Here is a 19,464-nt window from a genome sequence, read left to right on the forward strand (position 1 = left end):
ACAGAACATTAACTAAACACAACAGCAGTAAGTAACAAAGGTAAATAAGTAATGTTTATGCAAAGAAGTATGCGTTGAAACCCCTTCTAAACTTACCTCTTTTTTTATATTCTTTTGTTCTCGGTCTTTGTCATCTCTCCGCCTGTTGAGGATTAGGGACTGCTCCAGGAAAAGACCACAGTACAGAGGCTGTATGAATAACCTAGAAACCAACAGATGTAGAAGACATCACACGGTGCAACGTTCTCAGTATCCATTCACAGAACGACAATGAATGTCACGGCAATAGGCAACAAGAGGAAGTAAGCGAGACAATTACGCCTGATTCAGATTATCCATTGGTGAATGAAATAAATGACACTGAAACTTGAAAAGACGAGAGTTCGACAAACGATGCTAACGGGGAAAAAAGTAGGGTAAATGTTATGTTATTGAAAACAACAACATAATATTTGGTCTGAAAAAAGTCATCATAAGAAATTCATTGACAAAATCCATATGTTATGTTATTGAAAAATAAACCATAATATGTGGTCTGAAAAGTCATCATAACAAATTCATTGACAAAATCAATACCAGGTATAAGGAGACGGAGCGAAACTCCCTAAAGGAGATATATGTAACAACTCAATCAACAATGTCAGTATCAAGTATGATCACCATTTGCGTTGATACAGGCGGTGCAGCGGTGGCGCAGTGAAGATACCAGATGATCGATAACAGCCTGGAGCATGTTGTTCCAAATGTCAACCAAATATTGACCCTACTAGCGTTCCCGGCTTGTTCTATCATAGACGTCGTTCAGTCTCACCCGAGACATTCGGGCAGGCATTATGATGCTGCAAATGTACATGATTCCAAACGATATCTTCCCGGCAGCGTACACCATTCCGATTGCCATTGATACTCAGTTGTATTCTCTTATGATGTGTAATGCCAACCCATACCATTAGATTTCCACCCCCAAACTGACGACATTGACTAACACAAGCGTCGCTAAAACGTTCTCCTAGACGCCTTAAGACCATTGCAAGACCATTGTGGCTGTCCAGAGGAAAGCTGGAATCACTTGCGAACAGTATACTGTCCTAGTCATGGATTCTAAACCCCAGATGCTGCCTACATCAAGCGAGGTGTGCCTGACGGTGACGTAGATGCATTCGGCGTATAGCTGGTCATCGGGGCTGGATGTTGAGCTCCTTTATAGTGTTGCATACGTTTCTGCCACAAATTGGTCTCAACCCAAGAATAAGAGCTTTTAACTTGGCAGTGTGGTGTCGATTCTGTAGATGCACCAACCAAATGTAGTTGTCTTTATGTAGAGACATCACACGTGGACAACCGGCCCGTGCCAAGTCATGAGTGTTAAGCTGCTTTAGTTAACGTATCCATTCTATTGTGTTTCGATGGACATTAAAATGTTCGTTTTGCGCCATGTCTGTTTGCAACATTCCCAGGGCGCCGACGTTGATTTTTCAGCAAGCCGTTATTTACGGTTAAACAAAATGTTTAATGAATAAGTGTGTACTGGCACATAAATAAACCATGTGTGTGATTATCATGCTCCCAACAACAGCAAACATCCAAATTGTGCGCCGTGCATGAACCTGAACGTGCAAATTCTGAATCACAACCTTAATGTCGAGGAGATGTCTTGATGAGAATATATTGATAGATGCATTATTTAAATTAAGAATAAATTTTTTAATTGTAAATTCCGCTGGTATATAACAGCCATACATAACTAGAACATACCTTTCAGTCTGTACAAGTCTCTCTACCCGAGGATACCAGATATGAATTGTGATCCAGATAAAGGAGAACCACCAGGCTATAGCTACGGGGAGCCAGTAATCAGTCGTCAGCTTCGACAGGTAGTTGACAGAGAGTCCATGGATGTCACATGTCCAGAACATCTCCGAGGGCAGGGCAGCAATCCAAGAACCTGTGCTGTTAGATTTCCATGTCTCACAGTCTGCGATGAGAGTCCCTATCAGGATAGGCATTGAAAGGACAAGAGGAATTGCGAAGCCCCCAATCTGGAGCAGAATCTTGCAAGAGGTCTTGGCAAATGTATAGCAGAGAAGACAACATCCTGTCTGAATGAGCATCACCCAGAAGGGACTCTGAAAATATTCAACAGCCTCTACGTTCACTATTCCAAACGGGTTTACGAGGTGCGGACATTCGTGGGCGCCATCATGTCCTAAATAGTACAGAGCCTTCACACAGGAAATATTGAAGTCGCTCATTATGACTGTCATTACACTCAGCGTGAGTATAATCTTCCATACACTGACAATTAAGTACACCTTAGTTCTTTGACGTCGAATGCCTCGCTTCAAACTTCTGAGTTTGTTTCCAAGAGCTCCCAGTCTGTTATATCTGTTAACATAATTCTCCCACCATCCAAAGGAAACGAAGAACAGAGATGTCGGAATAGCCCATGTTTCATGGTAAAATGTATCGGAGAAGAAATAGTTCCTCACTGGCCATAAAAGAAGCACGGATAGTTGTACGATTACACACAGGAAATCTATGAGAATAACATAGAATTTTCGACCTTTTGATTCTTGACTGTCAAAGAGCTTAAGTACAGCTGGCAGGAAAGCAACCCCCATCATGAGCACCAGACCTCGGAGAGCGTCAAGAGATGGGAGCACTTGAAAGGAGAAAATGCATATTCCCACCGAGTGGAGAGTCTCTGGAATTATCACCTGCATTAGAAAAAAGGCATTGTATGAAATAACCGTCTCACAAAATTATATGTTTAATGCGACAACTTATTTTTGTGTGAAATCAAAGCCCATCTATCTATCTATCTATCTATCTATCTATCTATCTATCTACCTATCTATATTTAGAATTTAAGACTGCATACTTAATTTATAACAATTTATCTATCTATCTCTCTATCTATCTATCTATCTACCTATCTATATTAAGAATTTAAGACTGCATACTTAATTTATAACAATCAATCTATCTATCTATCTATCTACCTATCTATATTTCGAATTTAAGACCGCATACTTAATTTATAACAATAACAGATATAATTTATGACACATTAATATTACTGTACTTACTGTTAGTATTATTTTGCATGTTGGATTTCGTGTACTTTTGAAACATGCCCTCCAAGAGCATTTGATGAAAGTGAATAGATATGGTGTGACGATGACAATGAAGAGTGCCCACAGCCAGCGTATCTCCACGTTTTGAGATGGTCTAAAGACCGTACCATTCATCCTGTCCGGGGGAGCTCTTGCACAGAAAGTAAAGTGTTCATCGTCGTATGTCTCACAATACAGCGTGACATTCACGTAAATGTTTGACGTTATGAGAAGAAGGCTACTTTTGCTGATAACTGTCAACACGAGGACAAACAGCGACAAAAACATCCCGACTCCAACTTTGACACCTTTCCTTAGTTTATTAACAGTGGCGTCATCGAGTGAAGTGTCTTTATCTCGAGATATTATCCGGAACACATCCCAGGTCCGCCAAGGCGCCTTCCTGTCCAAGCTGTCAAGGCTGAAACAAATTAACGTGTCCGGTTCCCTCACAAAGGACTAAAACGAGCACCCAATTCCGAAAATACACTCAACATGTAGCAGCTGATGATCTTCCATTGAAAGTAAGCATTTTTCTGCATTAATATTAAGGCGTTGCTTTGCTCCATTTTCCAAGTGGTGTTGGGTAACTAACCGATTAGTTGAAGAGATCGCTCGTCACATCGAAGGCCCGTGTTCGATTCATCATACGGGTGAAATGTGAGAAGACCATTTCTGGTGTCCCCGTGGTGTTGCTGGAATATTGTTAAAAGCGACGTACAACCATACTCACTCACTCCATTTTTCCGAGTGTTGGTAATCAATGATATAACTGTAAGTAATTCCCTTCTTTGATACGGCGTGAGTATGTTTTTTTAGCAATATTCGAACAATATCACACATTGTACCCATATGGGGAATCGAAGCTGGATTCTCGGCGTGACGCGCCACACCGCCCCTCTTTAATAAGGATTATTAATAAATGTATGCATATGGATGTTATAAGCTGCAAGGCAAAATAAACTATACACTTGAATTTTTGATTTGACCAAAAAATACGAACGTTATGAAAACGTTACCAATCGGATTCTTAATTATAAACACTTGTAAATTAACACAGAGTAGATATCACACGTAAATCTCTCATGGACGACATATTGTGCAAACACGTTGTGAAAACGACGATGTAGATTTCATGGTGTTGTTTTGCTATTAAAATATTTGTATCTGTCGCATCCAGAAATTGTAACCACGGATCGGGGATGCTTCTTCAGGAATCGAAACTACTTTCACATAAACGTTCTTCCTTTACATAATACCAAGAAATGCATTTAATCAAATGCAATCATACATAGAATAGCAAATGGTTTTTTTATCCGCATATCCTTAAGAACCATTATAATCAGTAAATGATGGAGCTGATACCGCCACGGTTCCACAACAGAATCCTACCTGGCATAGCTGTCCCTTTTCCCACTTCTTCCTGGCACTGATCGTCGCAGCACCGACTCGCTGGTCTCGCTGAAGCTCACATCTTCTTTCTCATTGTTTCTGAACTTGATGTTGTCGCTACTTGTGTCACTGTTGGCACTCTCTTGTTGGGTAGCTCCCCCCTCCATAGCCTCATTAAAACCAGGATTTTCTACCCCTTCCGATAACGTTTCTGTTTCCGCATGTATAAGTTCATCTTTATCCCCGAGATTACCTGGCAGTGCCACTGGTCGGTCAACTACGAAGCCATTTGGAACTGAGTCGGTCTTGGATAATTCCATCTGAAAGGTGTAGGAAGAATAGTATTGACAACACTTAATGCGGTCAAGCTACAATCCTCTGATGTGTTATTAATTACCAATGTTGGAACGAGAGTAGGACTCAGCTGTCTGTACGGATCTTTGCTGAAACTGTGTAGCTCTGAAAGTCAACATTCTGCAAAAATGAAATGTTAATTAATGCTCTGTAACTATGTTAGGTATTTTGAGTTGAATCTCATTAGGTTGAATTATGAAGAAGCTTTCCCCAATTTCCACAGCAAGATGAACTAGATAAGTGGTAGACAGGAGTGTACTCACATCCCCATAGGCTTGCCTAAGCCTGTCTTCTATGCTCATTGTATGTGGAGATATGCGTTTAGGAACATAGCTGTGAGAGTGGCATATTCAAATGTATTCATTGACATAAAACATGACATTCAAAGATGAATACACCCACTCAAATGGACGTGGAAGCTTGAGTTCCAGAACTGACTGAGATTAAGCGCTGTTTACCTCCAGAACAAACACTCTACACCAGCAACTGAACAACGTCTGGTGCTGCTTATACCAAATGGCGGAAGGGAACGTTGAAATGTAGCGGTTCTGAGGAACTACACGGGAGGGTAGGGTCATGTGACGGGGATGAGAGATAAGGCGATGAGGGAGTTTACAGGTTACGACAAAAGAATTCAGCAAACAGCAGTGTGTGTAACTTATGCGCATCAGAATAAACAGGATGGAGATTCCTTTATAATTAAGAATGTATTTTTGGAATGGTATATAGCAAACGTCTTAAAAGAGACGTTTCTTTGTAGGCATTAAACAATAAGAAAGGCGGTGATCTTAATTGTTCTCCATTTATATGCATAAACCTATTTGGAAAACTACTCCTATTTCTTCAAGGGGCTCGGATGTCACATTTTGATTAAAAAAGTTAAATTGTTGAAACAAATCCTGATACTGGTAGCTGTTGGATGTGGTAGAACACCACCCAAGACTGATACTGGTAGCTGTTGGATGTGGTGGGACACCACCCAAGACTCAGACTGGTAGCTGTTGGATGTGGTAGAACACCACCCAAGACTTAGACTGGTAGCTGTCAGATGTAGTGGAAAATCACGCAAGACTGATACTGGTAGTTGTCGGATGTAGTGGAACACTCCCCAAGACTGATACTGGTAGCTGTTGGATGTGGTAGAACACCACCCAAGACTGATACTGGTAGCTGTTGGATGTGGTAGAACACCACCCAAGACTGATACTGGTAGCTGTTGGATGTGGTAGAACACCACCCAAGACTGATACTGGTAGCTGTTGGATGTGGTGGAACACCACCCAAGACTGATACTGGTAGCTGTTGGATGTGGTGGGACACCACCCTAGACTTAGACTGGTACCTGTCAGACGTGGTGGGACACCCCTCAAGACTGATACTGGTAGCCGTCGGGTGTGGTGGAACACCACTTAAAACTGATACTGGTAGCTGTTGGATATAGTGGAACGCCACGTAAACTGATACCGGTAGCTGTTGGATATAGTGGAACGCCACGTAAACTGATACTGGTCGCTGTTGGTTAAGATGGAATATCACGTAAGACATGGTAGCTGGTAGCTAAGGCATATGGTCGGACCAGACTGTCAGGAACGATCTTCACGAGGCTGAAATCCGACCCAGAAGATCAGTTATCGTCCCTGTTTTGCAACAGATCCATCGACAGCGACGCTTGCGTTGGTGCCACACTTTACAGCCTTACAGCCTTACAGCCTTGGGATTTGAAAAACTGGTTTAGCAATGAATAACGATTTCTTCTTCACCGGCGAGATGGAAGACAACGTGTTTATCGTCGTCAATTCGACAATTTCGGTGGCGGTAGTGTCATGGTGGGGGTGGCATATCCTACACCAGGATATCTGACTTGGTTGTGGTTCAGGGAAATTTGACAGCAAATTGCTACATGAATCAAATTCTTCAACGTCACCTTCTTCCAATCATTGACCCCAAGAGGGAGTTGTTTCAACAAGACAACGCTCCACCGCACACAGCTCGTGTCACGGTAGACTATCTTCATAATGCCAACATCAACGGCTTGTCCTGGCCGTCGATATCACCAGATCTCAACCCAATGGAACACCTCGGGGATGAACTCGATCGATGTGTACGTCAACGTCAGAACACGCAGCAGACACTCCCACAACTGGCCACGCCTTATAACAGAATGTCGCAGAATTCCGCAGGACAGAATTCGTACACTTATCCAGTCAGCGACGAGGAGATTCAGAGTCGTGATTGCTGCCCGGGGCGGTCACACAAGATACTGAGTTCAGCGCAACCTTGTGGCCTTGTGTGACATGACAATGAACAGTTCTCAAAGCATTTGTACAACAACAACATGTGACTATCGACCTCCAAAATGTCATATTTGTATCTATGATAATAAATTAAATATATCGTCTTTATTCGGTACAATATATTTTCTAATAGCTGTTGGATATAGTGGAACGCCACGTAAACTGATACTGGTCGCTGTTGGTTAAGATGGAACATCACGTAAGACATTGTAGCTGGTAGCTAAGGCATATGGGCGGACCAGACTGTCAGGAACCATCTTCACGAGGCTGAAATCCGACCCAGAAGATCAGTTATCGTCCCTGTTTTGCAACAGATCCATCGACAGCGACGCTTGCGTTGGTGCCACACCTTACAGCCTTACAGCCTTACAGCCTTACAGCCTTGGGATTTGAAAAACTTCCTGTGCGTTCATTTTTTTGAAGAGTGTATATATCTCATGTGCCTATGTCACAGATACATGTCTACTGAATTGAAATAAAAATAGTTTTTCAAAAACCAAACTACCAGTATCAGTCTTACGTCGTGTTCCAAAATATCCAACAGCTACCGGGACCAGTCTCAGGTGGTGTTCCACCACATCAAACAGCTATCAGAATCAGTCTCACGTGATGTTCTGCCACATGCAACAGCTACCAGTATCAGTCTTAGGTGGTGTTCCACCACATCCAACAGCTACCATTATCAGTCTAGAGTGGCGTTTCACCATATCCAACAGATATCAATATCATTCTGAAGTTGTGTTCCACTACATCCAACAGCTATCAGTATCAGTCTTGGATGGTGTTCCACCATATGCCACAGCTACCACTTTCAGTCTTATACTTTTGGATGTGGCGGAACATCATTTGAGACTGATGGTTGTAGCTGTCGGATGTGGTTGAACACCCCTAAAGACTGATACTGATAGCTGTTGGATGTGGTGGAAAATCACGCAAGACTGATACTGGTAGCTGTTAGATGTGGTGGAACACCACCCAAGACTTAGACTGGTAGTTGTCTGATGTTGTGGAACACTCCCCAAGACTGATACTGGTAGCTGTTGGATGTGGTAGAACACCACCCAAGACTGATACTGGTAGCTGTTGGATGTGGTAGAACACCACCCAAGACTGATACTGGTAGCTGTTGGATGTGGTGGAACACCACCCAAGACTGATACTGGTAGCTGTTGGATGTGGTAGAACACCACCCAAGACTGATACTGGTAGCTGTTGGATGTGGTGGGACACCACCCTAGACTTAGTCTGGTACCTGTTAGACGTGGTGGGACACCCCTCAAGACTGATACTGGTAGCCGTCGGGTGTGGTGGAACACCACTTAAAACTGATACTGGTAGCTGTTGGATATAGTGGAACGCCACGTAAACTGATACCGGTAGCTGTTGGATATAGTGGAACGCCACGTAAACTGATACTGGTCGCTGTTGGTTAAGATGGAACATCACGTAAGACATGGTAGCTGGTAGCTAAGGCATATGGTCGGACCAGACTGTCAGGAACCATCTTCACGAGGCTGAAATCCGACCCAGAAGATCAGTTATCGTCCCTGTTTTGCAACAGATCCATCGACAGCGACGCTTGCGTTGGTGCCACACCTTACAGCCTTACAGCCTTACAGCCTTGGGATTTGAAAAACTGGTTTAGCAATGAATAACGATTTCTTCTTCACCGGCGAGATGGAAGACAACGTGTTTATCGTCGTCAATTCGACAATTTCGGTGGCGGTAGTGTCATGGTGGGGGTGGCATATCCTACACCAGGATATCTGACTTGGTTGTGGTTCAGGGAAATTTGACAGCAAATTGCTACATGAATCAAATTCTTCAACGTCACCTTCTTCAAATCATTGACCCCAAGAGGGAGTTGTTTCAACAAGACAACGCTCCACCGCACACAGCTCGTGTCACGGTAGACTATCTTCATAATGCCAACATCATATGGTGAAACATCATGGAAGACTGATACTGATAGCTTTTGGATGCGGTGGAACACCCCGTTAAACGGCTTTGGTATGTGGAGGAACACCTCTTATGACTAATACTGGTAGCTGTGTCATATGGTGAAATGCCACGTGAGACCATTTCAGACCTGTCGACAAATGCGATATTAAAATTGTTGGGATATTCATTTTCTAACTAAAAGGGAATTTATTTCTTTTGTAATAATTAATAACAAATATACAGTTGGTGTTAATTGGAAAAAGCTCTAAAGGGAAGTAAGAAGCCCACGTATGTTATAAGACGGTGTACTTGCAAACAATAGCTAATGGATGAAGGTCACTGGTGAAGAGTAGTTGGACTGCAATGCAGATAGGCGGCAATCCTGTGTCGGGCGGGCGAGTACTGGTGATTATACGCCTTCTGGACCTCCCGTATTTACAAAGTGGGCGAGATCCACATACATTCTCCTCTTATCCCTGCATCGTAGACGATACATATGTCCGACACTGTGGGTGATTCAAGCTGTGAACATTGTCTATTACTTGTGTCAACAGGTGCAGAAGCTCTGATCTCATCACGGCACGATGCTTGTCTCATACAATTCAGTGTTCTAGGGATTGGTGTTTTAAACAAAAATGACACACGTATCGCACTATGGCGTCCATGAAGACAATATTACTTTCGGGAAAATATCTAACAAGGTATAGAAATTAGCAAGATAATCTATTTATCAACTTACACCTCAGAACTAAATATTTATGGGTCATTTCAAACTTCAAACTTTCTGCATGGAACAGTAACGTTTGTTCACGCTTGACAGTGAAAACATCTGCTTACATCGGAATGTGTTCCAAACTTTAGATATCTGATATAGTGAGAATACTAGTGCTAGCTATTTGAACATGATCCCCGCGAATGGGGGAGAATTATCAAAACAGTGTTAGTTTACACGACATTTAAATAATGTTTACTATTAAGGTCGACATATACAGGAGGTAGAACATTGTACTATATATGAGACACTTTGACCTCAGAATGATTTATAGAAAATAAAACCTTGGCTATATATACAAAAAGACAATGAACCGCAATGTAGATTACGAACACGTTCACAGATAGTTTTAATTAATGATTATTTTCTAATCTGACCTATGACAATTGCATAGCGTGGTGTAACTGACTTCAGTCACTCCTACCGAGTACGTCACTTAATCCTGGACATAAACCCCCAAGAAAGTAAATATAAGATGACTCAATCACAAACATAAAAACATCAACTGTCCAATTGTAAACATTTTGAACACTTTTCTTCATGAGTTTTGTTCTACTTTGAATAATTCATCAATATACACAAGTAATAAACAAAAAATACATATTAAGAGGAAATTGAATTGTGAAAGCAGAATGTTGTGGCATACTCGAAAAGCATAGTCGTTTCCTTCACAGCAACACAGGCAATCAGCAAGAAAACTGGAATCAGACAGAACAGTGTCTGTAGAGACTTGAAACGGAATCCGACAAAATGTAACAGGTGTCTCTATGCGTGATATAACGCTGGACGGGGGATAAAGAAAGACGTTATCAGATTGGACTTTGGTCTGCTTACATACTGATAGTCAGAAATATATTCCTGTAATCTGTTAAATTACAGATTATTTAGTATTATCTCGACACAAATAAGTTGTATAAAGCTGCAGCGAATGTGTTCGTTATCCATAATGAGGAAGGAATACCTGCTTTCTTCTTGAAATATATCTTTTCTATCTACATAATAAGGAAACTTACATTATCCCAAAATCATTTTTCTCACTTAATGATTCTATACTATTCAGTTGTTTCACCATATGTAGTAACCTAACTTCCAATTTCTCGAATCTACTTCACCACACTGATAAACAGAGCCTACTGCATGCTTTCCTCGCGTCTCCGTCCAATGTTGGTAGTTGTACTTTAGATGCGCCGTGGTTACTCTCTGCCAACTATATCACCCTATGTCCCTAAATAATTCATTTACGCGATTGGTTAAGTCTATTATCATGTAACCCCAAATCTAGCAGATCATTGACTCAAATTACAAATTAACAAGTTGTATTAAGTTGTATAAATTAACATTGTAGTGTATATCTACTTACTTGTAACATGCTCTTCATTTCATTTGTTATCTCTATATCTTCTCCAAGTTTTTCCACGAATGGAAACCTTTCCTTGAGCGAATGTCTCGACATTGTGTGAGAGCACGTCGCAAAAAATGTATCGTCGTCAATGCGTGGTCTACTACTTCACACGTTCAGTGTACTCAGCCTACAAATCTCCAACCTACCGGCTTTATTCAGGCTTCTTATATACAAATAGACGTGGACAACATATAACAGTCATTGGAAAACTACCATATACTGAAACATGTGGATTTATAATAAAGGATGTATTCAAACTAGCCACTTTGATAAACAATTCAATTCGACGTGAAAATCGCAAATAAATATTAGTTTCTTTCAAGTGGGCACGTTTTCCTTGTACAACAAACAAAGGCCAGGCGCTGCCTCCTTTCCGTCTTTGGGCGTAAAGGGGAATAAAGGCCGTGTTTTCAATGAATCAGGCGATCCTGTGGGTCAGTGGGTCTTTCTGTCGGATTATATTATAACGTTTCTAATTTATGTTTATATGGTTATACGGTTATAAATGTAGGTATGACAAATAATACAGGGGTAATTGTACATTTATCCTCGGGCATGGATTTCACTCAGACTAACCGAAATTACCTGTTAAATACAGACAGCATAAGCTAGCTGTGTCGCGCCATATTCAAGTCATGTACTGTGTCCTGAGCCAGTCTGTGTTTGTTGTTCACGCAGTGTCATTACATGTGGTTGGTAAGAGCACCCTGATATTGTAGACCATGTGGATTTCTTATAAATTTAAAGGAGCTCAGATACATTTTGTCGTATATGTGCATGATAGAATAACGTTATTTGAGTAAAGCGCGTGTCACGTTAAATGATACCAACATCCACCCATTTAAATTAGGGATAAGCTCACTCATTCCCTCGTTTCACAAGGTTTGTCCGCTCCTCACTCCTGTCACTTCACTTACCCACTGTGCCAACGCAAATGTGCACTAAGCTGAGAATTCAATCAAACAATCCAAGTAGTAAACATTCAGAACAGATTATGTTATGAGACGTACAGGTCGTACATTCCATAATGCCAGACATAATTAAACTGACGATGTCTGTTTTGAGATTATGCAAATTTCATGTTGTGGAGAAAATTGAATAAAAAAATTGAATAATTAGAGTTAACTTGCAGTGGTAATTTTACAATGCGTTGAATGCTTCCATATAAAATATGTTAATACTATATTTATCAAGTTAGTCAAAGCTGGATATGTGAAGGTAGGTGTTGGCCCAATGTGCTGTCGCAGTTACAATACACCGGCGTTAAGGGAGCGGTGGAGTTATTGTCACCCATCAACAGAGGAAGAGTGCGAACTAAAGGCACATAAAGACATTACTGATGTGTGCTAGTATTCAGTATTCAGTAAACAGTTAGATATTTAGACCCGCGTGAGGCTGTATTTGACTTATTTTCTTCGACTCGAACAACAAATGTTTCTGTACAAAAGATTTATTATTTCTAAAAAATGCAACGATATTAGTTTATTGAGATCATTATTTAAACTGCGTCTTGTTCTGAACAGTTGTGTTCTAGATGGATTTCAACGGCTTCATACCAGTGACGTTACTTTCATTGCGCCTTCGATAATCTAATAATTATGTTCTATGGACAGCTTTTGCTTTTGTTAAAAGTGTCAGATGTTTGTTTAACGAAATGAGTTATCGGAAAACGTATCTCATCTGGTATATTTCCAGTTAAATGAAATAACAAAAAACACTACTGCTTCAGCGACTGCTCCTGCCATGACTAAAATGCATGACCAATTTGCTACCTGGAACAATGTAATATATACATACGTTCTATACTTCCCTCTTACCTTCAGCGTTGACAAACCTTTCCACATTACTGGAAAGATGACTTATTCTAATCCCACCAACACCTTGTCTACACTATCTGTTGTGTGTCTACATGAATTTGCTCTGCACTATGTCAACAGGGATGGGGGATGAAGAATCGTGTAGTAACACTGGACTCTGAAACTTTGTCATCGAAAAGTAGAGCAACATGTCATCAGATGCTTCTGTCGATAAGACAAGCAATCAAAGCAAACATCACCCTACTTTCTAAACGATTCCAGATTCGTGGCACGGGATAGGTCTATGCGACGCCACAGACCTTAGCAATGTCGGAAGGGTTAAGGTAAGGGGAATTCGTCCTATCCTATCTCCCTAGCATGTGGGGGTTAAATGATGGGTTGAAACTAGGAAATACCACTCATATGACGGTGGCTAATTTGATAATATTTCTCTCCGACATCTTTAAATGTTGAAGTCATATGACTGGTCATGCTTAATTCAAAACAAATACAAAATAAACACATTACAATAAACATAAATGTGCTCACCTACCTTAATAGGGAACCGTGTAAGGCAACATCGTCATAATGCAGTGACTCTCTTTCCAGTACTAGAATGCCAAGCCTTATTACTCGATATATCTACGTGCAAAACTACGTAATGTATATCGAAATAAACTTCATCAATTTTTCAAAAATCCGCCTGATAGTACTGTTTGCAGAAGGTGTGTACATGTTCACTATCGCTAAACAATTGTTTGTGAATTCTGTCAGAAATGACAAAAAATAATAATTCAAAACCATTATTACTGTGCGTGTGACATGATTGGTACTATATGTTATTTGTACTATATGTTATGAAAAATTGTGTTAGGCAAAGTGGTTGTTGGATTGTTTAGTAATGCTGTCCAAAAACTTAAGAAATAGATTGAACGAAGTTAACTCATGACAAGGTCGTAGTAACAGTCTACACGCGCATATATAACATCTGCTTCTGACCTGTAACGGTGTGACTAATGTCCAGGTTATCTGTAAATTGTATACCTTCCTTGACGTAATCTGTCTGTTATATAAAGTCGACCTTAAAGGGTTATTGGGCTGTCAACATCTCATGCCATCAATGGTCAACATTATGTGACACAATAGGGCACATTTAGCGAGAAACAAATTATTTCTCTTAAAATCAAACCCCTACTTAGCAGATTTTATACATCAATTCGTGACAATAAAACAAAACACGTCAACGACCGCATTTAGAAATGGCATACATCGAACCGTAAACTAGATTTGATTTTTGGTGTTTACGTGGATTTATTTTGGTTTCTTCGTACATATACAAATTGATAAAGAAACGATATCACTAGCATCTACAATAAAGGCATGATGTAGGCATGGCGACAGTTGGGACTTCTTTGGGTACATTAGGTACACTTCGTGGCATGTCCACGGTTGTTTTGACATAGGTTAAGTATCAGAGATATTGAGTTTAAGACTGTTTACTGATCGAGAGGACACAACAACTGTGACATATATACTTGTATCGCCTTGAAAAGTTTCTGAATGATGCAGCTGGATAGAGTTAACCGTTTTATTTTAAACATCCCATACTGAAAGCGTAGATTTGACCAAAACATAATTACTAATCTTGCATTCGTCCTTTTTTCAGTATTGACTTCAAACTGACTGTCAGTTCTATACGCACATGATACCACGACTTGCCTTATAACGTGATCACGATAACGAACTCTGGGAGTCTGGAAAGTCCAAAATGTCTGCACGATTCAATAGAACTTGTATCTAAGTTTTCTTCTTTTCTTCACTTCCCTGCTGCGAGTGATTGATTTGCCCACTGGTTTTTATGTTCATTGTGGTAGTGGAAATAGTAATGCAGAAACTTTTGTGTGAAGTATTACGCAAGTGAAGCCAGACCTAGGCATGTCAGTGGGATTTTTTGAAGGGTATCTTGCCTTATATAATGTTACAAAAGTTAAACCTTTGAGGATTTTGTTCGGCATTAAGCCAGGAATGAATATACTGTTTCCCGGATATCAGAAGATATATGACTCGTCTACGCCTGTAATAATATACATACCGGCGCTAACTCAGTGTAGCTTCCTGTCACACTGCTTACATTGTATGTACACTTTCGCCCAGAGAAATTAAACCTGAAACATAGGTACATGAAACATTATCTTCACGCTGCATGTAATGCTATTTCTAGTCATTGCTCTTGCCTATTAGTTTTTGTTTGTTTGTTATTATTCAAGCTATCTATCGGCCTTGCCTCTTAGTAAAGCTGTAAACAAGTCTTTGCTTTTTTGAAAACGTTGATGGTTGTGAATTTCTACTTTAAAACTGTGCAACATTGATATATTATATATTTTGCAGTGACTATATAAAGGCACCTGTGTATTTTGTATGTGAGTGAGTGAGTCGGATAAAAGCTGTTTTATATAGTATTTCAATTATGTCCTAGCGTGTCAGTTTAATGAATGAGGAAAGCCCACTGTGATGCAGGTCTAACCGTTTTGGAAAATGGTTCTTGAATGCCTAACGGATCAGCTTCTACACAGCAAATTGTGAGCCCTTTTCTTGTATGTAATCGATACACATTTCGATATTTTAGCCATCTAATCTACTTTCACAATCGATTATTAGCTCCCACTAACAATGTGTGTGAGGTGAAGTTACACACCCCGCCTACACATTTCTCCGACATACATTCCTGTAGCATGTACACATCGAGGGTGGATTTGGTCAGTGTAAGTGGAGTGTTATGGATTCTAGGATACATGTTTTTCAAAGATAACAGTTTTATCTTCCATATGCATTGCAACAAAAATGTCATACACTTATGTAACGTCTACAACCTACAGTCAAAGGGTGAATCAGGAATTAGGGCAAACCGCCAATCAAGAATTGTTCTTGCTAACAGAAGCCGCGGGATGAAAGGAAGTATTACAGGTATATATTAACGGAGATACGTTTACAAGAAAAACAAAGTGTTTTGATGTTGAAGGCAAATATAGTGTGTATTTAGCATGTGCTTATACGCGACAGTTTGGACATTCCTCTTTTGAAAATACTCATGCCAAGTGAATATTGCCACCATAGTAACAGGCGTATTACTTTTCAACTCATTATTTGTGAGGTTATATAAATCGACTGTAAAGACAAGTCATGTTGTGATCATGATACTAAGGTTTATCAGCAATATACATCTCCAATATGCATTGGCTCAATTCCTCAAGTTAAGTATAACATTTGTTTGAGAATTGTATTGACATTACTGCCTTGAACATAAATTAAATTATAATTTAGGGGTCCATATGCAAGTATTAGTTCAAGTGTAGGTATCAACTAATTTCTCTAAATTATTTTTATATGAAACCAAATGTCTGAAATACTTTCACCTTTTCATTTTCCGCCCCGACCAGCCGCGCAGACCCTCCTCCATCATGACGTAACAGTTCCGCTTCAGAAATACACAGGACTTCAGAGCGTATCAGCAAATGATGGCAAAGTTAAGGCGTCCATTGACTGTCATACAGTACCTAGTGAAAACAGGATTGTCATATCTGCGTAGCTGTTCTGAAAATAAACGTGGCAAATTGAGAGCAGTTGTTTAATAATGTCTTTGTTGCCAGCTTCTCGAGGTAGGTATGCGACAAGGTGGTTGTCTGACGCTATGACTGTTATCATCTACCTTCCTTGATGCCCTCGGTGCCCGGCGAGACCGCTATGTCGCATCAACAACATCTCCCACAAATGTTTTCACCATCCCAAATTAGTTTCAGGGGTCAAAGTGCAACATAAAATGGCTTAATTACTGAGGGTCATTTAGGAAGTGAGACGTTGTATGGTTAACTTCATCATCTTCGTCGATGCGGATGTTCGATGCGGATGATGATATACGTACAGTTATGTTTTGTTGCAGTCAGTCATCACTTCTTCACAATGAACCCTCATTAAAACAAACTTTTGTTTAAAAACGAATCAGTTGAAAACATAATTTTGAGCGAACATTCCAGAAAGAAACACAAAAGAAAATATCTTATAACCATAGTCGAGAGTGTCATCGCCATATCGGTTCCCACATGGTGAAATTCAATAGATTGCAGTTCGGAAAAGGAGTCGGTTTTCGCTTTTATTGTTACAACTAAGTGTGATCACATGATGACGAACTGACGGAACTCTTTATTCACAGGATTGTGTAAAATAGCGCTATTATTTCAGATTCATGATGGCTTAGTTTTGTTTAAAGTAGGGAAGGCATAGTATTGCATGGAAATATACTCTCAAAAATAAGAAATACTTTTCAAAAGTAAATTGTTGCACTTATACATGAAAATAAAGTGTACATCTACTTCTTTACTGATAAAGTGTCACAACACGGTTTTATTATCTTTGCTAGAGTTCATATCGATGACTTTCGGCATTTGCATTATTCGTTTTCTAAGGAAACAGCAAAGCAGTTTTCATGTGCAAGACACCGAATTTGTGAAGGGTTTTTTGGCACGTTAATGACATGTCGTTTTCACAAATCATTCAGTAGAACATAGTCATACAAAGACTCAACGACGATAAGGGAAACAACGCTATCGGATGTCTTGAAGTTTTAAGAATCACAAGCATCATATCAGTATCATGGCACCATTAGAGATCTCCAAGGTGAGGGACACTCTGCATCAACACAGCAGCCATGGATCACTAGACCCGGGTCCTTCACCTCAAAAGCAGGACACCCACCACAATGTAAACTGCAACATAACTTCCTACTTAAGGTCTCATATTTGCACAGAATACCCACGAGCGTTTGCGAGCTACCGCACTCCGAGCAAGAAGGCCCTACGTTGATTATTACCTCAATGTAACCAACTTCAGCGGCATCATTGGCGTAGCGATTTGGTTCTTGAGGGACCCCGTTTCCTTCTTGAAAGGAGAGATGGGAAGTTCGGTGTTTACCATCGACGGAGTGTCAGTGTCCCCACACGGGCACAATGTGTGAAGCCGTCTATCGGTGTCCCCACTATGAGTGTGAGTCTCCACATACGGGCTCAATGTGTGAAGCCTTGTCTTGGTGTTCCGACACGGGCACAATATGTGGAAACGTCCTTCGGTGTCCTCACACGGGCACAATGTGTGAAGCCATTTCTTGGTGTCCCCACACGGGCACAATGTGTGAAGCCGACTATCAGTGTCCCCATAAGGGCTCAATGTGTGAAGCCGTGTCTTGGTGTCCCCACATGGGCACAACGTGTGAAGCCGTCTATCGGTGTCCCTAAACGGGCACAATGTGTGAAGCTATCTATCGGTGTCCCGACATGGGCACAATGTGTGAAGCCATCTATTTGTGTCCCCACACAGGCACAATGTGTGAAGCCGACTATCAGTGTCCCCTTAAGGGCTCAATGTGTGAAGCCGTGTCTTGTTATCCCCATACGGGCACAATGTGTGAAGCCATCTATCGGTATCCCTAAACAGGCACAATGTGTGAAGCCGTCTGTCGGTGTCCCCACAAGGGCACAATGTGTGAAGCCATCTATCGGTGTCCCCACACGGGCACAATGTCTTAAGTCGTGTCATGGTGTCCCCACAAGGGCACGAAAAGTGAAACCATGTCTTGGTGTCCCCACATGGGCACAATGTGTGGAGCCGTCTATCAGTGACACCCACACAGGCACAATGTGTGAAGCCGTCTATTCGTGTCCCCACATTGGCACAATGTGTCAAGCCGTCCATCGGTGTCCCCACACAGGCACAATATGTGCAGCCAACTCTTGGCGTCACCACACGAACACAGTGTGTGGAGCTGTCTATCGGTGTCCCCACACAGGCACAATGTGTGAAGCCGTGTTATGGTGTCCCCGCAAGGGCACAATGTGTGAAACTGTTTAACGGTTTCCCCTCACGGGTACGATGTGTGAAGCCGTCTATTGGTGTCCCAACACGGACACAATGTCTGAAGTCAACTATCAGTCTCCCCATACGGGCTCAATGTGTGAAGCTGAGTCTTGTTGTCCCCACACGGGCACAATGTGTGAAGCCATCTAACAGTGTCCCCACACTGACATAATGTGTGAATCCGACTCTTGGCGTCCCCACACAAGCACAATGTGTGAAGCCGTGTCATGGTGTCCCCGCAAGGGCACAATGTGTGAAGCCGTCTATCGGTGTCCCCACACAGGCACAATGTGTAAAACCCTCTGTCATTGTCCCCGAACAGGCACAGTGGGTAAAGCCGTCTAACGGTGTCCACTCACGGGCACAATGTGTAAAGACGTCTATCGCTGTCCCCACACGGGAACAATGTCTGAAACTGACTATCAGTCTCCCCATACGGGTTCAATGTGTGAAGCCGTGTCTTGGTGTCCCCACACGGGCACAATGTGTGAAG

The 19,464-nt window shown here is 41.2% G+C and overlaps 1 protein-coding gene across 1 annotated transcript in view; it reads right to left on the bottom strand.

Annotated features, from left to right (window-relative positions):
- LOC139463333 (chitin synthase chs-2-like) overlaps positions 1–16,527 on the bottom strand; it is a 28,099-nt gene extending 11,572 nt beyond the window's left edge. Inside the window, exons 1-6 of the mRNA XM_071244583.1 lie at positions 16,481–16,527; positions 15,160–15,232; positions 4,509–4,828; positions 3,090–3,537; positions 1,756–2,717; positions 97–202 (exon numbers count right to left, since the gene is read on the bottom strand). Of these exons, the coding sequence (XP_071100684.1) occupies positions 97–202; positions 1,756–2,717; positions 3,090–3,537; positions 4,509–4,828; positions 15,160–15,232; positions 16,481–16,527 (1,956 nt within the window). The remainder of the gene's footprint in view (positions 1–96; positions 203–1,755; positions 2,718–3,089; positions 3,538–4,508; positions 4,829–15,159; positions 15,233–16,480) is intronic.
- Between the last annotated feature and the right edge of the window lie 2,937 nt (positions 16,528–19,464).

This window comes from Haliotis cracherodii, unplaced genomic scaffold, assembly GCF_022045235.1.
Source record: "Haliotis cracherodii isolate W230 unplaced genomic scaffold, xgHalCrac1.p SCAF_16, whole genome shotgun sequence".
NCBI classification, from domain to species: domain Eukaryota; kingdom Metazoa; phylum Mollusca; class Gastropoda; order Lepetellida; family Haliotidae; genus Haliotis; species Haliotis cracherodii.